Source organism: Pollicipes pollicipes, unplaced genomic scaffold (genome assembly GCF_011947565.3).
Source record: "Pollicipes pollicipes isolate AB1234 unplaced genomic scaffold, Ppol_2.1 Scaffold_3447;HRSCAF=4054_pilon_pilon_pilon, whole genome shotgun sequence".
NCBI classification, from domain to species: domain Eukaryota; kingdom Metazoa; phylum Arthropoda; class Thecostraca; order Pollicipedomorpha; family Pollicipedidae; genus Pollicipes; species Pollicipes pollicipes.
In genome coordinates, this window is record NW_023596297.1 from 33,743,258 (window position 1) to 33,767,322 (window position 24,065).

At 54.4% G+C, this 24,065-nt stretch overlaps 3 protein-coding genes across 7 annotated transcripts; 1 reads left to right on the forward strand and 2 right to left on the reverse strand.

Moving 5' to 3' along the window:
• Window positions 1-6,008: 6,008 nt before the first annotated feature.
• On the reverse strand, window positions 6,009-10,017 carry LOC119091833 (WW domain-binding protein 4). 4 transcript variants are annotated; one of them, XM_037214727.1, is made up of 7 exons: window positions 9,956-10,017; window positions 9,184-9,250; window positions 8,750-8,822; window positions 8,233-8,367; window positions 7,602-7,890; window positions 7,116-7,335; window positions 6,009-6,320 (listed from the first exon to the last, which is right to left on the reverse strand). In XM_037214727.1, coding segments are annotated over exons 2-7 (921 nt in total). In that variant the 5' UTR covers window positions 9,186-9,250; window positions 9,956-10,017; the 3' UTR covers window positions 6,009-6,118. The 4 variants fall into 4 exon arrangements, with proteins under 4 accessions (XP_037070622.1, XP_037070621.1, XP_037070623.1 ...); XM_037214726.1 differs by lacking the exon at window positions 9,956-10,017 and adding an exon at window positions 9,773-9,839; XM_037214728.1 differs by lacking the exon at window positions 9,956-10,017 and adding an exon at window positions 9,587-9,748.
• Window positions 10,018-10,123: 106 nt separating this feature from the next.
• Window positions 10,124-15,250, forward strand: LOC119091984 (uncharacterized). The gene is made up of 5 exons (XM_037214927.1): window positions 10,124-10,214; window positions 12,424-12,511; window positions 13,422-13,521; window positions 13,901-14,088; window positions 14,510-15,250. Exons 2-5 carry the CDS (start codon window positions 12,428-12,430, stop codon window positions 14,648-14,650), a joined length of 513 nt encoding a protein of 170 aa, XP_037070822.1. The 5' UTR covers window positions 10,124-10,214; window positions 12,424-12,427; the 3' UTR covers window positions 14,651-15,250.
• Window positions 15,251-15,480: 230 nt separating this feature from the next.
• LOC119091982 (IQ and ubiquitin-like domain-containing protein) lies at window positions 15,481-23,969 on the reverse strand. 2 transcript variants are annotated; one of them, XM_037214925.1, is made up of 15 exons: window positions 23,908-23,969; window positions 23,406-23,516; window positions 22,603-22,764; window positions 22,133-22,319; window positions 21,672-21,827; window positions 21,100-21,281; window positions 20,587-20,706; window positions 19,728-19,863; window positions 19,231-19,361; window positions 18,335-18,499; window positions 18,034-18,219; window positions 17,641-17,753; window positions 17,033-17,168; window positions 16,524-16,709; window positions 15,481-16,128 (listed from the first exon to the last, which is right to left on the reverse strand). In XM_037214925.1, the coding sequence occupies exons 2-15, from the start codon at window positions 23,514-23,516 to the stop codon at window positions 15,928-15,930; spliced, it is 2,172 nt and encodes a 723-aa protein (XP_037070820.1). In that variant the 5' UTR covers window positions 23,908-23,969; the 3' UTR covers window positions 15,481-15,927. The 2 variants fall into 2 exon arrangements, with proteins under 2 accessions (XP_037070820.1, XP_037070821.1); XM_037214926.1 differs by lacking the exon at window positions 23,908-23,969 and adding an exon at window positions 23,745-23,821.
• Between the last annotated feature and the right edge of the window lie 96 nt (window positions 23,970-24,065).

The window sequence follows — 24,065 nt, forward strand, 5'->3', positions numbered from 1 at the left end:
GCCACAGTCTCCCTGCACCAGTAAGGGAGTGGTTCCTGCGATCTCAGATCTCCTCAACTATCCTGAGCCCCCGGTGGCCACAGTCTTCCCTGCGACCTCGGATCTCCTTAACTAACCGGAACCCCTGGTGGCCGACAGTCTACCTGCACCAGTCAGGGATGTCTTAGACTCTGGACACTATAGACTCCAAGACGGTACGTGGCCAGGCGCTGTACAGCGCCACCCAATGTTTAAGGGACACAGAGATGGCCAGGGACAAGATAATGTGCCAATGATCCTCGCTACGTTCAAAGTCCAGCGAAAATAAAATGACGCCCTAGCGTAGGTAACTGGAGGTCAGCAAAGTTCCCAGAGAAAGCATGGTGCTGATAAAACATCGCATACAGTGTGCATTAGCCCGGAAGGAAATAGGTACTTTTGAATCAATATGAGAGGAGTTTAGAAGCAGTACTTACAGCTCCCGCGGGCACCTGGCGCTTTGTACAAACTTTGCAGAAATGAAGCATGTGTATCTGGAACGGTCTCTAAAATGACATACCAGACAGCCCAACGACTTCAACGAACAGCAATAAAACGCTCCCTTGTCGTATCACAAGCTACAAAAAATCCAGTGGAAATCATCTGTACGTAATATGTGTTTGCGTCACTCGCGATGGTTAAACGCGGTAACGCTCGTCAGTTAAGTTGAAAAGAGAACATTTTTGTCTTCTGGCCTCGTCCATTGCCTGTTAACGCCTCTGCCTGCCACGCCATCTTGTAAAGCGGCTCCTCGCCCGTGCGCGAAGACCGCAAGCAGACAGTTAAGCTAACGGATCCGATCGCCCGCTTCCACACCAAGACCTTTGAATGCACACCGTGCTAATTTCATTATGCCAGCACCGGTGTTCACAATTATCACCACCAGCCATTGTGAACGGTGACGGTTTACTACTGCTTGCCCCCGTCTGAGGCACGAGCATAACGGCACCGCGCTCCGCACCGCTCTGCAAAAAGGCACGTCAATGCGGGTCAAAGAGGGTCGCGTCCCGTGTCCGCGTTTCCGAGGCGCTGGCACCCTCAGAGCGCGCGGCCAACCGAGACCGAGCGGTGGCTTATTGTTCGGCCAGCGTAGCCCCTCGACAGCGGTGACGGACGCTGCCTCGCTGCACACAGCCCGTTAGCCTGTTAGACCCGACAGGGCCGCGGACCGCTCGCGCACGTGCTCGGAGCACGTGGGCGAACGGCGTCCGTCGCGTCACCGGTCGAGCCCAGGTTCCGGAGACGCCACCGTCACGGCGGCTCGTAACGGCCGGCGTGACCCCGGGGTCGCGCAGCGAGCTGGGGGCTCAGCCGTGACGCTTCTGGTTGGCGGGCCGGGCCAGTATGGCGCTGGCTGCTGTGGCGCCCGCCCATCCCGGCCTGGGCCTGCGGCTCGGCAGAACGCAGGCTGGTCTCGCCGGTTTTGCTCCGGGTGTCAGTGGTCTCAGTCAGGCTTGGCCCGGCTATCTCGCTCAAGCGCAGCTTGGTGAGCCCCGACCAAGTCGGTTTGGCGGAGCCGGGCCAGGTCAGTTTAGCGACCTTAAGCCAGGGTCAAGGTCTGCTGGAGGCGCGTCGGTCGCGTCCGGGCGGCCCGCGCCTTCCTCTGCGTCGCCCGTCGCTACGACCTCCGCCAGCAGGCAGGCCCGTGTTCTCCCGACGACGCGGATACGCGACCCCTGCGACCGCAGCGCCCCTGGCGGTGACCTCCCGCACCACCACCGCGCCACCGGTCGTCTGGTTCCCCGACCTGAGTGACGAATGTGAGGAGCCAGCCACCTCCAGCGGCTTCAACGCCTTCGGCTTCCTGGCCTTCGTTCTCTCTGCCGTCAACCTCATCAGCGTGTTGTCCTCAAACGTCAACAACAACATCAATAACAACAACAACGACAATAACAACAACGACAACAACGACCTCAACGCCAACGAGGACAACGCCAGCACTAACCAGAACGTGCTGAATCAGGTGATGATATCGCCCGGACGACGGCGACGTTCGTTCGAGTCACACGAGGGCCGTGACAGGAGGCTCTCCAACGAGCAAAGTGCAAAGAAGAGGTCAGAAAAGCACTCGGATACAGAACATCGCGCCTATCTTCACTCGACGAGAGCTGGCCGCATCTGGAGCGACGTGAAGAAGAGGGTGGACCCGGCACAGTTAGCTCCGGAGCTGCCAGCTCATCCGGACCCTCGACACCGCCCAGAGACGGAGTCGGCCATCGTCTCGTCGACTGAGACAACTAGCCCTGACCCCACTCAGCGATCCGGTGCGTTCCAGTTCGACCGTCAGGAGACCGGTCCACCCCCGCCAGACCTGGGGGAGGCCCAAGCAGACAGCACAGACCCGGAGGAGATCGGTCTCGTGGTGGCGTTCTCCGTGCTCTCGGCCTGGCACACGGCCGTGGTGACCGGTGACAGGGGCTGCACTCTGAGGGCGGCCTGCGACGCCGGCGTCCGCGGTCGACATCTGGGCGAGCTGGGAGACGCGCTGGTCGACGTCTTCAGGTGAGATCGACGGTGCATCGCACAGCATGAATGCATGAGTAATTGGCAGGAGTGAATTGTGATGTCTGTCAATTCCCTGAAACTAGGTAACTAATTTACTGCGAAGTGCGCGGGCCTCCAGTAGTCGTTTTTGCTCGATTACTCTGCCTGAAAAACAGATATTAGATTTGTTTACTGAATCAAGGTTCTCATCGTGAGTAGCTCATTTTGTGCCTTTTTATAGTCGCGGCACTCATTTACTATGGTGGCACTAAAAACAGTAATCGTCTGCGTGAATTTGGAGCCGTATATCAGCTGTTATAGCTTGGAACAATATCATAGCTATTTCACTGTGCTAGATATCCCATGTACTACGCGTGGTCTGCTGTTCTATGTAATCAAACCTCTTGTCAATTAGTTGTGATGTCTGTCCTTTATGTTTCTGCAATGTGGTATAAAGCATACGTTCTGTGCTCGTTTCGTGGTGATTGGAATTGCCAGTCAAACGTCTGCGTGCAAGGAACCAGCACATTGCTGCCTTATTCATGCAGCCTGTCGATGAGATGTTCGGCTCCATGTGCTGGGCTCTGTCCTTACAATCACGACATTTATTGTATTTTACGGACGAGGTCCATCTGAAGCGTGCCAGTGCCTGTATCCCACGCTGTGCTTCCTCTGCCTCCTGTACCGTCCTGGCCTATGCGCATGTATCTGCTTCAGCGCTGCACTGGCGGAGGTGCTGCACTGGGAGACGCCACGCATACGGCGGGAAGACGTGCTTCAGGCGGCGGCGGGGACGAACTGCGACGCGACATATCCCTGCTGGTCGCAGCCGGCTGGCGATCGGTAACGACCCACTAGTCACCAGCTCGGCGGCCTGTCATCTGCGCTGTGGGCTCCAATGTGTCCCCCGGGGCGGCCGCTGTCCAAACTGGGGCTGATAAGACACATCACAGACGCGACATTCGTCAATAGCGTGGAACGGTGACGGCAGCGCCATCTATTTCACAGATTACAGGCTTATTTTCACAAGTCAGAGGGAAACAGCGCACGAACGTTGCAGAAGCACCACTGCAGACAACACCACCTCTATCGGGTGGCACTGGTACCTGATCACGGGATGAGACAGTTCCGTAGCATGTCGAAAGTGCTTTTGTGCGTGATGCTCGCGACCTCTGTCGGTGCCCTGAGTCACGCGTGGGCGCCGGACGCCCGCCGGCCGTTCCGACGCTCCTCCGCGCCACTGCTGCGCCCCCTGTCGGCGGCCGGCCGGCGGACGGGGGCCGGGTACGGCGCGCCAGTGTACGGAGCCCCGCAGCAGGCGCCAGTGTACAGAGCGCCACAGCAGGCGCCAGTGTACGGAGCCCCGCAGCAGGCGCCAGTGTACGGAGCGCCACAACAGGCGCCAGTGTACAGAGCGCCGCAGCAGGCGCCAGCATACGGAGCGCCGCAGCGAATGCCACCGTACGGAGCGCCGCAGCAAGCGCCAGCGTACGGAGCGCCGCGTCCAGCCCCTCCGCGGCCAATGACCACAGCAGCCACGACCACCACCGAGCCACCGCTCGTCTACTTTCCTGACGGCCAGGAGAAGGAGTGCCAGGACGCTGCCTCTGGCATGGGCTTCAACTTCTTCAGCTTCCTCACGTTCGTTCTGTCCGTGTATAATCTAGTGGGCATCCTGTCGAACAACATCAACAACAACAACAACGCCAACAATAATAACAATAACGACAACAACAACAATGACAATAACGTCAACGTTGCGGACACCAACAACAACCTGAACCAGGATAACATGCTGACCGTCATGGGCGGGGGCAGGCGGAGGCGGCACGCGGACCCACTTCCCATGTCCTTCGACTTCAGTCCCAGCCAGCACGACGCGGCCGCCGTTGCTGTGCTGGACTGGCTCTGTGATCTGTTCCCGGCCGATAGGGTTCCTCTGGCCGCCGCTGTTCTCTCAGCCAATCTGAACTGTGCTGGCGAAGGGGAGTGCAGACTGTACGAACGATAATATAAATTTATTTATCCGTAATTGCTTTTGTGAATTTTTGTGCACGCGTTTGGTGTTGTGCACACGCGTTTGGTTTTGCGCACACGTATTTTGGTGTGTGCTGTTGATACATCGAGGATTCTCATCCAGGCCCTAACCCAGTCTCCGCGGTGTCGCTGGTGACAGACCGAACCCAAACTCTGACCCTGTATCCCGTCAACCACATTGTTGCATTTTAACTCAACGGTAAGCAGGGCTACTTCGCCCGGAGTCAGAGACGATCGCGCAATCTGCTTCAAATGTTTTTGCATTGATCATTCGCATTTCCACACCAGTAGTTCAAACAAATGTTTTTGAACTGTTCTCGGATGTCGAGAGAAATGTGAAAAAATAGGGGTTCATCCGCGACAGGCGCTCAACGCGCAATTGCATAAGTTCAGTAGCTCAGTACTCGAATTTGCTCCCGACCAAACTGGCCTGGGGACCAAAACGACCATCTCTGACGACAGATGATCCGTCTTAAGAGATGACTTCGAACTAGAAGCTCCGCAAGCGACTTGCCCCGATGGTCTACGCGCTATGTTTACCTTATATATATATATATATATATATATATATATATATATATATATATATATACTCATGACCTCCCTGACCCAGAATCTCATTGTGACTTTCGGTCAACGCCGCAGAGTGTGGCATTCTTGTCAGGAGCTCATGCCCTCCTGAACTATAAGTTCATGGGGCCTCGCTGTCAGCGCGTCCTTTCTGTCTGCCGGGTGAGGCACTCCTGCCTGGTTCATTCACTGCTTCGGCTGGACGAGTTTTCTAATAGCCTAGTATTTTAATAGTAACTTGGCGATCAGCATTTACAATCGTCCGACCTGAATTAACTCTATGACCCTCGCCAGCACAAACATGAAGTGCATGAAAGAATACCTCCCCCGAACCAGAAACGCAACACGTATGACGATGTATTTCACGTGAACGTCATGTGCAGTACGGATACGTAACCTTTCCGCCAATCGAACAGCCCCATCAGCGTTGCGCGAAGACCGCAGTCAAGTGCATCCAGCGGCAAGAGGATCAGATCATGTGAAGCCAAACGGACTCCAGGCGCATCCGAGGTCGGTGTACTTCACGTCCATACTGTTCCAGAATCTCCTGCACCCATGCCATCCGGACATCGACGTCCGCCTAAATAACCGCATTCGTCCAGGTGGTCTCCTCAAGCCGCGCCGTTAAACAGCGCAAGGGTGATGATGAACATGACCAAGCGGCACCTCGGCAGCGTAGTTGGGCCGCGCCCACCCCAGCGGCCGTCACTGAGGTTTGTACATGGACTTCAACGCGCCAGACTGACTCAATCCGTTTCTCCAGTCTCACGTGCTGCCCACACGCAGCACCTCAGACATAGCCCGACAAACCAACGACAGCCGCGCTCCGTCCGGCAACACGGGCGAAACTCAGCGCGCACCAGGGCGGGTCTCGTCCATCATAGCGCCGTCTCCCCCCCCCCCCCCCCCAACGTCACTGAGCGCGCACCGCCGTGTCACGCTCGGCGTCCAGCGCACGGCGCGTCGTCACATTCGACGTGCGGGCAGCGCGCCGCCACGGCGCGCCCGCCTAGTCATCGGTCCGTTGGCGGATGTTGCGCTTCTTCTCGCCGTCGGTACGCCGCCGCTTGAACGTCTCGTCGGCGCCGGCGCCCAGCGAGCCGACCGTCCGCTGGCGGAATACAATGCGCGCCTTGTCTCGGCGCACCGCCGGCTGGACGGCCGGCCGCCGCTGCTCCGGCAGCTGCAGGTCCACGGGCGCCGCCGGCTCCCTGGCCGGGGAGCAAGGGTCAAGACGCTGCCGCACAGCAGGCTATCTGTTTGGTTCGTTTTAGGACGCGCGTACCTGGTGTTACAACGGGCTTTGCGATCCCTCACGTTGGCTGTAGCGCGGAGGGAGAGCTGCCAGTAACACATCTTAAGCCCACACCGCAACGGTGGATGGGCGAGGAAGTCACTGCAAAGCCACGACGTACCGTACCGTACCCCATAAAACATTTCGAGCCATGACGGTAACACAGTCTAACAGCTTCGCCGAGGCAGGCACACAGGTCAGATTCGAACCAAACGATTTATCGGGTCGGATCGGCACTGCAAAAGGGGCTCAGATCAAGTCTGCCAGAACCTCACAAGCAGATCAGTCGGCACGGCAAGGAACAGAACGGCAACCACAGAAACAATTGACTTAGGCAGAGCTCCTATCAGACTGGTACCGCGGGGACCAATGAGTCTTGTCATCGCTACAGCGGGGTTCGGGATTGCGGGCAGTTCGGTACCGAACGCACGACAAGTTCCAGCATGCAACAGAGACAGCCGAAGCAAAGTCTCCAGCCAGGGAACGATTCGCACACAAAACAGACCACGACCGCCTCCAGCCAAAGCGCGTGCGGTCCCTTTGAAAACATGTCCAGCTAGTCTACATCGCACTCATCACACGCTTGAATGATCCATCGATAGGTGACTGGCGAGGAAATGCCACGCAAGAGCATGCCGCCAGAAACTGCCAACTCAGGGCGCCCGTGCGGGGAGGAGCGTACCGACACATGCCGGTGACAGGCAGTGCTTACCTGTGAACTTCTTCCCATTTGCTGCCGTACGGGTCGGGCCGGTTCGCCGGTCCCATCACGTCCTCTGACGGCGGCGGCGGCTCCTCGTCCTTCTCCGCGGCCGGCTCCGATTCTTCCTTCTCCTTCTCCGGCTCCGGGTTGGCCGGCTCCTGGGACGGCTCCGGCGGAGCGCAGTCGGGCAGCGCCACGTACCCCTCCTCAGGCGGCTCCCAGACGGCCTCTGTCGGCACGCGAGGAGGTCGGGTCAAGCGAAGACTCGTGAGCTGATGAGCACATCGACACGAAGTCCGCAGAGTCCAACTCTTTTATCTAGTGTGAGACGAAGTCAAAAATGGGGATAAGCACAAAACAGCCCAGCTGGGAGTCATATCTGCAGAGCAAAAATGCCAACAGCGAATTCCGTGCATAGCCGACAAGAATCGGCCATCCTTCACCACCCGGGTTTGCCAGCCGCAACGCGCTCGCACGCGCCGCAGCAGCACCCACCGCCGGTGTCCACATGCCAGTAGTAGGAGTACCCCTGCTCCGACTTGGCCTCCAGCCACTTCTTGACCGGCTCAGCGTCCTCGGCCGGCGGCGGCGCGCCGTCGGCGGCGGGCGGGGTCGTCTCCCGGGGCAGCGGCGCGCCGTCCAGCGTCGGTCCCTGCTCGGGTAGTGGCACACCGTCCATGGGCGCGGCTGCGTCTCCGGTCGCCTTCCTGCCGAGCGTCACGCCGTACTGCTTGGCCAGGTCAGGACTGGCCATCAGGTCCTTCTTAAAGGCCGCCATCGCCGCCTGCCAGGGAGCGCACAGCGTCAAGGGAGAGGATAGGGAAGGTGGCAAGGGATGGGTGATGCCTCAGCTCAGATTTAAGATGGTCAGGATCTTCACCAGCAATACTTGCAATGGGTTTACAGGTTGGCTGTGATGGTTCAAGACACTGTCAGCTGGTTGATGACATAGTTTTAATAGTTGTGGTAGTACCAAAGCCAACCATTGTACAATGTAGGAGGGCACCTGACACACAGAGCCAACTTCACCTTCCTGACACATCATTGACACAGAACTAAGCCCTTGTTTTAAGTTTGAGCAATGACCACAGCTCAGTGCATGACATTGCTGCCAGTCCGCCATCACCTTCTCCATCTGTTGCATGTCAGCCTCAAGCTGCTGCTGTTCGATGTGGTCACGGCGGCCACGCTTGGCCAACTCGGCCAGCCGCTCCTTCACCGCCTCCTGGTGGCGCTTGCCACGCTCATGGAACTCGATACTCTGCAGGCAGGCATACCACCATGTAAGAGGCCATGCTCCTGGCGGGCGGACCACGGGACACACCATAACATGCACTCCAGGTCACTGAAACAAGTGTGCCACAATGAACAAGACAGTGTGTAGATATTGAAGGGCTCCTATGTCCATCTGTTATGGTTCAGATGCTATCTGTATCATCACAGATTATTGCAACAATGAATGCAGAAGGTGCTGCTCCATGGCAGTAATTAGAGATATAAAATAATGGCAATTGGGTTTTAAAAAACTGCAAACTTATCTTTTACTTTTAAGAGTGCTGCCACCCAAGCAAACAAGCAACACTGCATTGATGGCTGATGATGGCACCTAGCAAAAACCATGACACTGGCAATGTTTTACTCACAGATCTATTATCAGCAAACCAGCACTTGCAAAAGTCACAGAATTTTCTTGGGTTTGACTTCCAATAATCTGCCCTGAAATCATAAATGATGATTAAAATATAAAAACACAGACCACTATGTAAACCAATGCACTTTTTAAAACAAACAGTCACCAATATGCTATAACATGGGACACAAACACATTAAAATTGTGCTGCATACACATTTTAGCAGCATTGGCAAACAGGGAACAGGCAACAGCTGGTTACAGGCTATAACAGGGTAATGTTTGAAATAAATCACAGGTTAAAATAGATAAGATAGAACTGCACCTGGCTTGGTCCAATGTAACCAATCCACATTAACTGCAATCATTTTCAGATGTGAACCAAACTAACCTGCCTGTTGAGCATGAAAAGCAATCTCACAATTCGCAAGGTTGGCGAACACTTACATGGTGCCGAGCTGGGGTCAAGTATTATAATTCAATTGTTGATTCAGAGAGTCTTTGGCTTTGTGTCCTGTAAACAATTAAAAGACCAGCATTTGATGGTTACAGCCTGTATTATCACAAAGCATGTGCACTTGATATCAGATGCACAGACATTCAGACAAGATTATGTTTCACACAGAATCATGCCAGAAACCCACAGTTCAGATGTTGGATGTACCATACAATGGGCTACATTTCCAGCAGAGTGCATGTCTTAAACACATATTGTTTCGCGCAAAAATTATGCTGTTACAAAAACCCTGAGTAGACCGAATGCCCCAATAGTGATCCTAGAAACTTAAGCTATCGATTTTGCACACTGATATTCAGGAACAGAGGTGGCAAATATTGCCCAAAACCAGACCATTGTGTTGCAAATTGCACGTCACACCCACAACAAATCCTTGACCAATTATTAACAAGGGAAAATCAGGACCCTCTACTCCACTTTCATTTATCCTTGGCGAAAAAAGGGAATGTCCATATTTGTCCTATGCATGCATTTTCAGTGCCGATTACAGATAAGATACGCAGGCGCCTGCATATAGACCTGGTACGTGTTGTCTGCTATTACACATATCCCTGGAATTCGCATAAACGCATGCGTTTGAACCGTGCTGACATGCAAAGCACACACAGCAGATAAGGGACAATATAATATTGCTACATGTATTGTGCTACGCGTAGCGCACATTGGACTGAGTTAAATACAACATACAAAAGGCGAACGTACCACAGTAAGGTCTCAAATACTTAAATTTTACGTTCGGTATTACCCGTTTTATCACATCTTGATACAGGAAAAACTTATTTAGTGGTACACTCTCTACTTACATGAATAGGTCAAAACGCCGCTGATCATACATATGTTACGCGGGGCGTCGTCTTCGCTGGCGGTTGCATGAGAGGCGGCTTGTTTATCAAAGAGTGGATTGGAGAGAGAGCAGCGGTCGATATTTATCTTCTTTCTGTTGACTATCCTACAGGCTAAGGTACAGCTGAGACAGGTGGTATATTTTAAGTTAACATTGTGAATGCGAGGTTTTTTCGTGTGTAAGTAGGTGCCATCCAGGGCTGGGGCCAGCGTAGAAAACATCCGCAACCTACATCGTACCTTAACTTCAGCGGAACCTCAATGCTGTGTGGATGCGCCAGAAACTTCGGAACATTAGATGGTTGCATTGGAATTGGCTATATATCAAAAGAAATACATGCACTGGGTATTCAGCATTATGAGATGAAATTAGATGTCCTGAATTAAATGGGAACATGCAGAATATGTTGAGCATACTTGATGTAATTGATATTTAGCATAGCATTCAACCATTATCTCCTGATGTACTGAGAGCTGGGAATTTAAGAGACTATCTCTTATGTTGTATTGGTGCTGACCTTGAGAACATTTGTTCATGGTGTGAGCTAACATAGCAAATTTGCAGTATGTATGGCAGCATGCTATTATACAACATGTACTAACTGAAATCATGTATGCATCAGGTGCCAACAGCATGCAAACAATCTAAATTTATTATATGGTTTGTAAAAAGTAGAAACTGAAGTCTTGTTCAGTCAGCTATGAACATTTTTGGTGCAGTAAGACTGGGGATGTACTTAATTAGTTCATACAGTATGTGCGCCAAGCTTGGCAAGTTCAGACCTAGTGCTGCCTCAAATCATACCAAGTTCTTGACATGTACACATCAGAATTAGCTTGTGCTATGGCATCGCATTTAGTCCTGTTTTGCAGAGAGAGAATAGGGATCAGTTACTTTTCCAACCCAACAACAATCAATAACATTGTCAACCTATGCACCCACATATGGCATGGGCTCAGAAAATATACATAAAGCAACCTCATTCATGCTACATGCCATCCTTTGCCAGTTAAGCATGCTTTTAAACTTATCCTCTTTATTTTGTTCAGTTGTTGATTGGTGTTTTCGGGCGCGCCAACTGCGGTGGTCATTTGGCGCCCAGATTATTTTGTTCAGTCAGCTGATATTTGTCTTGTCCAGGTCCATTGCTTTTAGGTCACTGGGATGAAATCAGGGGAGGCAATCATTCATCCACCATCATCTTGAAATCTTTGTGATTACTTTGGCATATATTTCTGAAATGCATGTAGTTTCTACAACCAGTGACAGTTGCATTGTCATGCCATGGCTAACCATACTTGTAAATCACTGATAGTCATCACTGATTCAAAGCCAATATGCACAGGATTTTAAGCTTGGAGTGGTAGCTTCTGAAGTCACAGAGAATGGCTGGCAATGGTACCAACCCACTGCCCTCAACTCAGTGGTAGCTCCTGAAGTCAGGGAGCGTGGCTGGCTGTGGTACCAACCCACTACCCTCTACTCATGTAGGCTATTATAATGACCTGAAAGCAATGAATGAGGGATGGATTGGCTGAGAAGTATGCTGAAAATCAAATGGTGTCAATAAATCAGCCACGCTATTCCATCACGGAAAAAGACTGTGGTGCCATTCCATGGCTACCTCATAATTTGAAGGCCACCTTGGTGACCTAAGGCTAGTTTATCATGGGCCAAGGAGCTGCCCATCATTCTTGTGGCATCACTGATAAGTATGCATGACAGGTCTTATGCTACATTTGCAGCCATTCATGTGGCATGGGTTATTAGGGGCTCATGGTGTCAGGAATAGCTAGTCCACTAATGTAATAATAGCATAATGATATAATAACTAAAAATAGCTAGTTCAGATAATGACTTGTCAGTGGAGAGGTTACTCAGTGGTTACCATAATTACCTAGGCACAGGTAATTATATAACATAAGAAGACCTAGGAACATTCAAAGTAAAATGGCATGATCATATCAGCTGTGTGCATGGAGGATCTAGGTACATTACAAAAATTGTTGTTTTCAAGTCCTAGGCAAAGCTGTAGATTGGCACACATTGTCCTTGCTCTAGTAGCAACCAGGTTATTCAGTATGAGGCTAGTTCCAAGAAGTGTGGTTGTTCTGCTGTTCATAGCATATACTTTGACCATTTCGTTTTAAGCAGAGGCTGTATATCATCCCAACCATGCATCAGTAGATTGACAGGTAATGTATGTTAGTGGGCAGTGTTTAACCAAATTTGGGAAAACTCTGTGGTGACTGTTTGGCAATGTGTGTTGGCTCTTTGATTTGGGGTTTTTGGTGTTTATATGTATTCATTATTGCTGGCATTTCAGAGTCATGATTATCAAATCTTGTTGGGCTCCCTGGATGTTCTATGACAACACCAGACAGGGGAGCCATGCAGTTGCTGCATACACTGTGGTAAGTCCCTGTGCCATCAGTATTACTGCCTTTGTGTGATGGAAATTGTTCCTTTTCATAGAATGATCCATTGATGAAACTATCCTTTAACTATAGTTTTAACTGTGTCATCCTACAAATATGTGGATGTTCATATGCATGCTGTTAGCTGCTTGACATTTACAACTTCTTGGTGACCCACCATCTCATATATTTTCATGACATGCACATTTTGTCATCCCATAATTTTTTCCAAATGTGGATGGGTGTGTTCATTTTCATCTGCTGGATCTTGAAATTGGACTGGTGCCATACCATTTTTTTTATTGTCTGTATTGGCCATGTTGAAGCAGGCATGGGAATGCTGTCAGGCTTATGGCTTCGGCGAATCCAGAACTAAGACAATGACAGGAAGCCCGGGTCGAAGACGACAGCGGTGGCATTAAAGGTTGAAACTTGAAGTCGAAGCCGAAGCCAATGACTTTGTGTTTTAGAACGCGAAGCCGAATCTGAACCCAATGGCTTCGAAATATGAACAGTGAAGCAAAAGCTCACGCTAGGGACTTCAAACAAATCAATTTGACAAATTCGAAGCAGGTTAAGTTTGCATGAAGCTGGAGCCGAAGCCATAATTCAGAACGTTTTCGAAGCCGCAAGCAGCTATTGGACATGTCACGAAGCTGAAGCCGACCTTTCGAAATGGCATGGAGCTCAGGTAGAAGCTGAAATCATTGGTAAATGGCTCAAGGCTGAAGGCGAATCCGAATGTGCGGGAGGAAAACCGCTGCTTCGTGAAACCGAGGCCGAAGCGGAAAATGGTTTCGTTTCCGTACCTATTTTGAAATTGTGATTTTGTTCGGCTTGGGCCGAATGAACGTATTGATACTGCTACATATGGGTGTACAATTTGTCATGCTTGCTTGCCTTACAGGTTATGAGCATTGTGGCCATCATCTTCTTCACGTATCAAATAGCTGGCGGAGACTCGTCACAATTTTACCTTCCGCTGTTCGAGAGCAACAAGGGTTCATGTGAGTGCCATTTGTGCGGTCTGGACCGATGCTCAACCTGGCCCTTTGCGTGCTATGGCTGGCCCCTTGCACTTGACTTAATTCTGAATTGCAAACTTGCTGCATGTTTTACAAGGTTGCTGCGCAGATATCTAAGGATCTGCCTTCTCAATCCGTGGAGAGCTGGTGTTCCGGTGTTCCAATGCTTGTGCCTGGCGCATATCCCATCCTGGCGGTATGGGACAGGTCTCCGAGGCAAACCGCCAGCTATGACAAAGAGGAATTCAGGGTCGTCTGCTCAACGCTCCTAATGTGACGCAGTGCTCTGGTAACGCCAGCCGCCTCGCCAGAGGATAGAAAGTCCATCGGCGCTAACTGACCCGGGCGCTCCTTTCCGCAGCAACCACCACGTGGGGCCTGCTGCTGGTGCTGCTGTACGTCATCTTCGCGGCGCTTTCCATCCTGATGTCGTCCGGTGTGAAGCGCGAGCTGCGCTTCATGGTGCTGCCCTGGATCATCTATAACTTCCTGTACCTGCTGCTGCTGCTGGTGTATGGCACCTGGCTCGTCTACACCTACTACTCTCTGGTGAGTCGCGCCGCCGCTGCCGCGGCCCGCGCTAACGCCGGGCCGCGGTCCTGTCCGGGCAGCGCGGGCTCACAGTCGGGTGTGGTGTGTCACTATCGGTACTGCGGCTGGTTTGCGGGTACAGGGAACCCACCAAGCGCCGCTAGCCGGGTCTCAAGCTGCCTGATGGATATGCGAGCGGGTTATCCTTCCCCGCGTTTCTCGGTGCTCATTCCACCATTTCGTCAGCGGCAGCCGAGCCTTAGCACAGCTCTCCCAGCCCGTCCGTCGGCGCAGGCACCCTGGCGGACAAGCTCGCAAACTGCTGACCCAGACCCGTCAGGGATCTGCCCCCGACGACGGCAGCTGACGCCAGCCAGAGGTCGGCGCGGTCTGTCAGGCTGCCGCCGCCGTTCGCTGACCGCTGGCGCACGCTTTTCAGCTGTGGTCAGTGATGGCCTGCATGATCATCTACCTGCTGGCGGCGCTCCACTTCTACCTGCACCTGTGCGTGTACTCGCAGTACCAGCTCATCAAGTTCAGCCAGATGCCAATCATCGAGGTGTACTACCCGCAGCTGTGAGCGGCGAGCGGCGCCCGCGGCGCCCCAGGTCGGGTCAGGCCCGCCACTTCGTCCGTCCCATCGCCCTGTTGTGATTCGCTGTCATTGTCTGGTGGTCGACCGCGCTGAGAAGCTCGCAGCGGCACTCCGTCCGCCCCGCGTGCGCGGAGGGCGACCCCATCCGTCCAGAGACTTCTTTTGGTGTTTTAACCGGGTGTTCCCGTGTCATTTGGGTTTGTTTTCCGTGCCCTTTGTATTCCATGTCGGGATCATTCCTGCTAATTCGCGGAAGGCTGTTGCCAATTTGTTCGAGATGTTGTAGACATGTTTTAGGAATGGATGACTCATAATCGACCTGTAGATAGGTTGCCTTCCCGGCGTTCGCGGTCTCACTGCACGAGTGACTGATGAATACATGAGCCATTGTACGCGCGCAAAGTTGGTACACCCCTGTTCTTTACAGCTGCCCAGTATCAGCTGCTTTTGGTTGTACATTTCTACCCGAATCTCATGCGGAGTCTCCACATGTGTCGAGTGTCTACATGTGTTGAGTCTCTACGTCTTTGCTGTGCTGAAGTTGTCTTCAGCATGCGGCAGTTCGTAATAAATCATCATACCACACTTGTTGGGGCATGCTGCACGACTTGATTTGAACGGAACGCGAATCAGACTGCCTAACGCGAATCAGAGTGTCTAACTCAACCAGCGACACCAATTTAGGGCTGAACATTGCAACCCTGCCTTCACTGAGAGGTTCGAGAACTATCCAGCCTGCTTGCCTTTCTTGTGACTGTCAACTAGAATTGCAATACATTCTTTTATGTTGTATCCATTCATAGCTTTTACTGCCATTCATCGAACATTACAATTTATTTATATCCGTGGCAGGACGACACAGCTGTGAATCTGGTGAATGTGCAAAACACATGTATGAGCATGCAGCACGATTTAGACGTGTGTAAAAACAATTTCATTGAAACACAATACAAAACCGAAACAGCTTCCCAACGCTGTCCTATTTCGCTCCAGCAACGGAACAAATGGCTATCAAATTCGTAACCGTCCACCTATTACTACCAGCTAATTGACATGCTTCGTTTCGCTCGAATGACAACCCGCACACTTAAGGAGATTTATCGCGTGCAGATATACACGAATAGCGGCGAGCTGCTGACCTATACCACGCCGCCCACTGGCCCAGCCCTCAGAGGGTAGGAGAGATCAAAACTATCAGTGCCGCGACGGTGGCGCCGCGGTGCGGCCGCCCTGTGAACCATCAGTGGCGATGCCAGGTGCGCTCAGACGGGCGCGGCGGCGGCCCCCGGCCGCGGGGCCTCCGCTGGGCCCCGGCACGAGTCTACCTGGGAGTGGGCCTCCTTGGCGTTCCGCGCGCTCATCTCTGCCTCCATGCGAGCCATCATGGCCGGCAGGTGGCAGAAGTATCGGCCGGCCGCCACGTGGCGCAGGTGCACCCGCTGACACTGCTCCGGCCCGTACCTCTGCCGGGGAGGGGTGGAGGTGAGCAGGGACTGACAAGTTCCGGTCTGTACCTAAGCCGCGTGAGGCGGGGGGGGGGGGGGGAGAAGAGAACTTCAACCGGAGACGGACATAAGCCTGGAGGCCTGTTTCGTTCCGAAGCCATTTAGTGGCCTGGTCCAAGTCTAGCGGCGCGGGTGAGCGGCACCGAGTGGGGCGTGCTGGGTTCGGGCCTGTGGCGCAAGGTGCCCTGGCGTGCTGAGCTCTGGCCTGGGGCGTGAGTGCTGACGTACCGCGCTCAGACCTTTGACGTGAGGCGTGCTGGACTCGGGCCTGTGGGGTGAGGCGTGCTGGGCTCGGGCCTGTGGCGTGAGGCGTGCTGGCGTGCCGGGCTCGCCGCCTGGCCAGCCGTGCTCACCTCCAGCGGCCGGGCCAGCTTGTAGTGGGCCTCAGCCTCATCCCGGGTGAGCAGCACACAGTTCCAAGGCGTCCACGGCTGCGCCACATCCCAGCGGCAGAGCACCAGCTCGTACAGGTCCGGGTCGGCACTCAGACACGACTGGCCGCCCCACAGCGACAGCACCAGGTGACGGAAATCAGAGTCCTGGCCGCACACGCACACACACAGGTCACGTGGGGGCCGAACAGGCGTTATGCAGTCACATGGACATAGTGGGTCATAGTGGCGGGGTTCGCAATGAAGCAGCCCTCCACTTACACATCACGTAGAGGGCACGTATCGGTCACATGTGCGCTTGACGTCAATCTGCACACATACACCGTGTGGAAATCAGCTGAAAAAATAACTGTGCAAACAACATCCACCCTTGCAAGCCATCCCACTCACAGCCGACGGCAGCGAGCGGCGCGTGGCCGCGACAGCTCCGTGAGAGAGCTGTGAGGTGAGGGCGGGCGGGGGCGTCTGACCTGGATGAGGCAGGCGGCGGCCGTCTCCGGGGAGCGGTGCTGCTCGTCCCGCCGCAGCTCGGCCAGCATCAGGCCCAGCACGTTGTTGTCGAGCCGCCGAAGAGCCCAGTTCTCTAGCTGGTCACACAAGCGGCACCTAACCGGGGGAAGAACAGTTATACTGGTGTCGAGTGCAGTGAAGGCGTCTGGCTGTCCGCACGCTGGTGCGGCCAGTTGGGGACCCACACGCATTAATCGATGCTATTGGCAATGTGACATGTGATTAAAATGTGTGTCACCAATGGGCTTAAATGATACCCAGCCGCTGGGCGCAAATCACGACCAATCAGCAGGTTCAAGTCACACTCTAATAGGGCGTTCAAATCACGCTCAACTGGTAGATTCAGACGATAACCCACCATTGATGAAACGCTTACCCCTACATCCGCAGTACTTTAAAATTATATCCTATTGTCCTACCCAAATGCCAAGTTATCAGCAACGCCCCAACCCCAAACCAAAAAGCAGCCCTCATCGATGTGACACATACATAGACAGACTGAGAGGAGTGCCGCCGCCAGTGTCTGGTACCAGCGGAGGAGCTGAGTGCGCTCCGGGGCGGGGCTCACCTGCGGAGCGTGACGTCGCCGGCGTTGACCTGGAACTGGTCCCGCGGCAGGCAGCGGTGGCACGACATGCACGTGTTGACGTCACCCCTGATCGACTCCGGGTCCAACGGCACCTGAGCACGGCAACAAACCAACTCAGCCGTTGTGGCTGGCGGGGGGGGGGGGGGGGGCAAAAACCGCACGCGGAATGCCGGTGAGAGCCGCACAAACTTTCCCATAACAAGCAGCACATTACGCGCCTAACAACATTGGGAACACTGACAAGGCCGATATGCGAAATATGTTCATGATTTAACAACGCCCCTTCCTCCCACTCTCAACCAAAGCCACAGCATATCGTGCGACACGCGCAACCTTCTGCACAGCCTCTGGAGCACTGGTCCCCGGGCTGACCTTTTGGTGCTTCACGGAGGCCGGGTTGAAGTTGACGTCGCGCAGTAGGCGCCAGAACAGCTGGAGCGCGCGCTGGCGCAGGCCGGCCAGGTGGCGCGGCGCCACGCCGCGCGACAGCAGGTCAATCTCGCGCTTACACAGGTCACGCAGCTCGTGGTTCTCGGCCGAGAACGGCAGACCGCCTATCTGTGGGGCGGACCCGGCAGCAGTGTGTTTAAATCGGTCCAGTAGTTCGCTATTTCAACAGCCGTGTGCGCCAAACGCGTTTGAGCAGTCAAGAGTCTGTTGCCGCCCGCCTCACCAGGGTGACGAGGGTGGAGAGGATGTCGGCCCTCTCGGAGCACGTGAGGTCGGGCAGCGTCATGGCCGTGTGGATGTCGCGCAGCTGGCGGGCCCACAGCGACATGTTGTTGTCCACCTCCATCACGCGGCCGTCCTTACCCACCCAGCGATGCGGGGCCTGCATCTGAAGACGGAACGAGCCTCGGTTGACAGGCGCAGGCGGCCAACTCGGACCAGCACTCGCAGCTGGTAGGCGTGCGAAACAAGTCACAACCGCCCGGACCACTTGCATCAGTGGTGCGTCATTAAGCAGTAGATTACAGCACGATATGGCACGTCTGATACACGCTACATTATTTGATACATAAGTGACATAAGTCCACAGCAACACAACCGCCTAAAAAGCATAGTGCTGCATTAAAAAAACGTCAATCGAACGTGACTTGAAATTCTGTCCCCCACCAGGGTCAACGGCTCACAATTGGACGAGAGTGCTTAAGGGAAAGTAAGCGTGATGCCCACGCATGATGCGTTGCCTTTGCCATTATCTACGTCACCATGTCCGTGCTATTATCTGTCACCGCGTCCGGTCTATCGTCTACGTCACCGGCCTTCTCGCAGCACACAATACAGATCTTGACAGTGTGGACGCACCTCAGCTGGACTGTACTGAGGTAAGGACAGCTGCTGATTGAAACCCTATTAATGAACCCCGCCATTACTAGACCACGAGTGCCTGTTTGCATGTGGCTTTTACTGGGCGAAGCAGGACACTTAGAAATATACGTGTCTGACCCACGTCACCATCACGCTGATGCAGCTATCCAACTCTCGCCTGCTCACAGCACGCTGACATGTGAGCCCCCGCCCCCTCCCCCTCCCCTGTCGCGCCCAGCCGCGGGACATGGCGCCCACCTCCTTCAGCAGGCGGTTGATGCGCTTGGCCTGGCCGTCAGTGGCGGCCCGGTTCTGGTGGCCGTGGATGGCCTTCAGCATCTCGGCCTCCTGCTCCAGAAGCTGGCAGAGCGCCGCCTTCAGCTCTCCGCCTGCCGGCGCAAGCTAAAGTCAAGCTAACATAGCAGCGGGCAGAGCGAGCTAAAGTCAAGCTAACATAGCAGCGGGCCTTCAGCTCTCCCCCTGCCGGCGCAGGCTGAAGTCGGGCTACCATAGCAGCTGGTCGGGGCACTGGTACCTAAACAAAGGTGCAGATGGTAGACCAAGAGACTTGGAGCTACATGATGCAAGTTGTAATAAAACCCGGTTGCAACCAGCAAAATACACTACACGTCAATTCTCAACACCTTACGCGACGAAGCAACAAAGTTGAGCGACATACAAATTTAACATTAAAACACAGCATATCAAAAGCCAAGGTCATACAAAAGCGGCGCGTATACTGCCTCGTAACTTGCCGGATTTAGTGGAATAGCAGTACGCAATGGCTTTCTTCCGCCAGGCCTCCAGTGCGCTGAACAAAACGTCAAAGTCGTTCTTGGTTTTCGGGTCCATTTTTCGCTCCACCAGTCCGTGTCGCCGCTTCAGACGAGCCTACGGCAGCACATATCAGCATTGTCAGCCTTATGTCCTACACCCCCCCCCCGCCCCCCCCCCCCCCGAGCCGACCTATGCGGGTGTGGGTATATTCGGCTATAGCCATTCCCCGAAACCTTTCGAGCTTATATGCTACTTGTTATAATCAAGGTCACGAAAATGCATCAGGTATCAAAAGCGCTATGAGCGCCCTAGCGATGTGTTCGTACCGCGATCAGGGCCAAGCAGAACCCATCCTCTCACCAGCTGCACCCCAGATCTCCACTCTCCCCGACACCGCCTCCCATCCGGCTCACCAGCCGCACCCCCGACCTCTCCTCTCCCCGACATCCCCTCCCGTCCGGCTCACCAGCCGCACCCCCGATCTCTCCTCTGCTCGACATCGTCTCCCGTCCGGCTCACCAGCCGCACCCCCGACCTCTCCTCTCCCCGACATCGCCTCCCGTCCGGCTCACCAGCCGCACCCCCGACCTCTCCTCTCCCCGACATCGTCTCCCATCCGGCTCACCAGCCGCACCCCCGATCTCTCCTCTCCCCGACATCGCCTCCCGTTCGGCTCACCAACCGCACCCCAGATTTCTCCTCTCCCCGACATCGCCTCCCGTTCGGCTCACCAGCCGCACCCCCGATCTCTCCTCTCCCCGACATCGCCTCCCGTCCGGCTCACCAACCGCACCCCAGATTTCTCCTCTCCCCGACATCGCCTCCCGTTCGGCTCACCAGCCGCCGCCGCTCGGCGTCGTCCACGAGCCACTGCATGACCACGTCACGTTCCACGCGCATGCGCTGCACGCGGCGGCGGCATAGCCAGCGGCGCCAACACTTCTGCAGCACCACGGCCTGTCGACGCGACGCAGGCGTCAGTGGCACCGCACCAGTGAGCGGCAATGGGGGGGGGGGGGGGGCCATCAGCCGACATCCGCCAAAGGGGAGAAACGACGACCTTTGGCTATTGGTGTGATGAGCTGAGCATGGTTGGATTTGATACGCGTGTCTTCTATGGTGCTGGGAAAGAGAGCTTACGAGCAGTAGGGTAGAATCAGACATGTCTGATGAGCTAACAAGCAGGTAGAGCACGTAACATAACGCAGGCAAGGGAGTAGGCCTCAAAAATTAGTAATACACATATTGGAGAAGCACATTCATTACAGCGTCCCTTCATTCAATACAAAAACAAGACAAAGTACTACCCAGCAGCAGTTTTCCTCGCCGCCGCCCCGCTGGCGAGCAGACCTTTTCGTTGCGCAGCTGCATCAGCTGCTCAGCCGTCTGGTAGGCGCCGCTATACGTCACGACACGCTCGCCGGCGTGGTCATTCCACACCCCCGGCTTGGGCATCTGAGTGCACGTGTCCTTGCAAGTCTGCACGGCCACCTGGAGCCCCCAGGCCGTCTGGGCGTCGCGCTCGCGCCGCTCTGGCGGCACAGATCGCACCCGCTCACCGCAGGTCGGCCCAGACGCCCCAATGGCAGCGCGTGCAAGGAAGAGACTGGCATCTCTGGCTGGACGCCACTGAGAAGGGCGAGCACATGGCGTCTGACGGCGGTGTGCCCGCACTTCATGCGAGGTTTGGGTACACGTACCTCATCTCAGACCCCCTCCCCTACCACAGCCCCCGCCCCCCCCCCCCCCCCCTGCCGTCAAGCTGGTCCGTATTCACGACTATGGGATACATGAGTTATACTCAACATACACACCCACCTTATTCTGAACACTATTGAAGATGACCAAGTTCCACGACATTTTTCCCGCGCCAAAACAAAACCGTACCCCTATCCCGCCACGTTACAGACCGCGCCGCTCACCGTGGCTGTAGCTGCGGTAGGGTCGGGTGTAGGTCTGCGCGGAGGCGTTTAGGTACTCCTGGCCGTTGCGCTTGTCCCGGTAGCCACCGAGAAACGGCTTCCTCCCGGTGCACCGCTCCAGCGAGACAGTAACCGTGCGGCGGGAGGCACCCGAGCCTGCAGAGGGTACAAGGTCACGTCAGCCGCGCGCTGGCTTCCAGGGACCGACACCTGAGACGTTCGCGGCGCAAGGTAGACAAAGCGCCTCATGAAGTGACGTTCCAGGCCACACGAGAAAATAAGACCGAGGCAACACGGCTCCCACAGCGGGAGGCGCCCGCTCCACAGGCAGCCAGTCGGGTCCGGTCGAGTCGGATCAAATCTGATCTGATCTGATCTAATTTGACCTGATCTGGTCTAGTCGGATCTGTGCATCGTCGATGTGTCAGGTCAGGTCAGGTCGGGTCAGATCGGACGCGCACCTGTGTGCACCGTCAGCGTGTCTGGCAGGCGGGGCTCGGAGGCGCCCGAGCCCGGCCGGTCGGACGACGACGGCCGCCGGCGCACCAGCCGCTCCAGCACGCTCAGCGCGAACCCCTCCTGCTCCAGGTCCAGGCCGGCTAGCACCAGACTGTCGGGCACCGGCTCAGTGCCCTCGTATATCTCCAGCTGAAACGGCCGCCGCCGTCACGTGCCGGCCACAACCAGCCAGGACTCACATACGGGTCAAACATCCTGAGCCAAGTCAAAGATACTACCAACGGTCGCCGGTCCAAACTAACCGCCGGTATGACAGCCGACGACAAAAAAGGCATGCTGGCGCAAGGAGCTCCGGACCGGTATGCTGCTGTGTACCGGATGAAAAAAAATAATGCAGAGATCACGAAACCAACTGCTCCCAGAGGCAATCCAGGGTGCCTGCATGATTGCCACTCTCTGGTCCTCGGCTTACCTGGTCCGGCTCGCAGTGAAGGTCCTCGGCCAGCAACTCCAGCACCTCGCGCATGTTGTAGTTGATGTGCAGCTCCTTCACCAGGCGCCTGCCGCCTGGCAGCAGGAAGGGCACCACCATCTTGGGCGCCGAGTTCACCTGGGAGGTATCCGCGTCCCGCCACTGCGAGAGCCGGAAAGGCGGTCATCCGGGGTAGCTTTCACTGGGGCCAATGGCTCATTACTGTTGAGTTATTCAAAGTGTGTTGGGACTGGAAATATATGCAACATTGGGAGGAAGCCTAAGGATAAGCACCACATTTTCACATTTGCAAAAATTGCTCAGTTGCAAATGGGCTGCATGCGTTTGCATGGATGACCTGTCCAGTATTTGAAGCGACCGACCCCCGATGGGCTGGGCTGTAGCGGGAGTGGGTGGTCACAGGAAACTGTCACTCCCTGATCAGGAGAGACCTTTCTAAGAGAGTACTGTGCGCAGCCGCAACCAGGGTGCCAGAATGACTTATGAAAAGGTGTTGGTGTTGGCCCCTGGTGTGGGTGGCACTGAGCTATGTCAAACAAACCCAACAGATGCCTGCAAGCATGATTAAAGCCATTCAAGCCAGGTTCACCACTCACAACCATGACAAGCACAGTTTTGTCTTGAGTTGTCACTGGATTGAGTTACAAAACCTGTGTTCTACAGAACTTTCCACCAGCCTTGCATGTGGCAAGACACAGAAAACACAAGTTTGAAGCAGTGTGCTTACAAGCATAAAGTAATTCTAAATTACATAGCAGAAGCCAGTGAGCCTTGTTACTCACCTGATTTGCATTTGGTAGATGTATATCTACATGGGACTGGAGAATGTCATCGCTATTAGTGGGAGATTCTGTGTTGGAAGGCGAGCTGGCTTTGCTGCTTCCCTCTGACATCTGAAACAGTTGCCATCATCTTATAAGTATGCCCTGCTTCATTGGTTTCAAAACTGGCCTGCATAAAAACATGCCCAGGGATAAAAAACAAAATGGCAAAAATGTGGACTGTGATCTGTAGGCACCCCTTAGACCCTTAAAAAACTTTCAACAGGTAGTCGACAATCTAATAACACACCCACACCACATGCTGGCTGCAGAAAATACTAGTACATTGACGTGTATCACCTTAAAATGTGATAAATATCCAGCGGCCCCGCAAACCCATATAAATACTCCCTCAACTGAGAGGAGTACGAAGCACGACCTATGTGATAACCACATGCATGATATGGAGCAGATGGAGGGACACGAATATTTTCCAAACACCGCTCGGACTCTCGCAACCTACCCCGTGTCCCGGCCTGGTACTTCAAGAGATCAGTGACGATGCCGGTGGTAAATAAAGGTATGCTGCTCAAAGTCGCCAAGGTTAGCCATTATGCGAAATATTAGATTAAGGTGATCTATTTGACGTCATTAGATCTGCGGTGAGCTACATTAATATTT

What these genes read in the sequence shown, in the direction of transcription:
- LOC119091833 (XM_037214727.1), bottom strand. An exon ending in GGTTTGCTGATAATAGATCT is followed by an intron (nt 8,368 to 8,749) that starts GTGAGTAAAACA and finishes GCCTGCCTGCAG; the next exon opens with AGTATCGAGTTCCATGAGCG. An exon ending in CTGGCATGTGGACACCGGCG is followed by an intron (nt 7,336 to 7,601) that starts GTGGGTGCTGCT and finishes GCGTGCCGACAG; the next exon opens with AGGCCGTCTGGGAGCCGCCT.
- LOC119091982 (XM_037214925.1), bottom strand. Translation starts at nt 23,516, where the DNA reads ATGTCAGAGGGAAGCAGCAAAGCCAGCTCGCCTTCCAACACAGAATCT. An exon ending in TTCACTGCGAGCCGGACCAG is followed by an intron (nt 22,320 to 22,602) that starts GTAAGCCGAGGA and finishes CGGCCGTTTCAG; the next exon opens with CTGGAGATATACGAGGGCAC. An exon ending in CTACCGCAGCTACAGCCACG is followed by an intron (nt 21,282 to 21,671) that starts GTGAGCGGCGCG and finishes CTGTGCCGCCAG; the next exon opens with AGCGGCGCGAGCGCGACGCC.
- LOC119091984 (XM_037214927.1), top strand. Translation starts at nt 12,428, where the DNA reads ATGATTATCAAATCTTGTTGGGCTCCCTGGATGTTCTATGACAACACC. An exon ending in CGAGAGCAACAAGGGTTCAT is followed by an intron (nt 13,522 to 13,900) that starts GTGAGTGCCATT and finishes TCCTTTCCGCAG; the next exon opens with CAACCACCACGTGGGGCCTG. An exon ending in TCTACACCTACTACTCTCTG is followed by an intron (nt 14,089 to 14,509) that starts GTGAGTCGCGCC and finishes CACGCTTTTCAG; the next exon opens with CTGTGGTCAGTGATGGCCTG.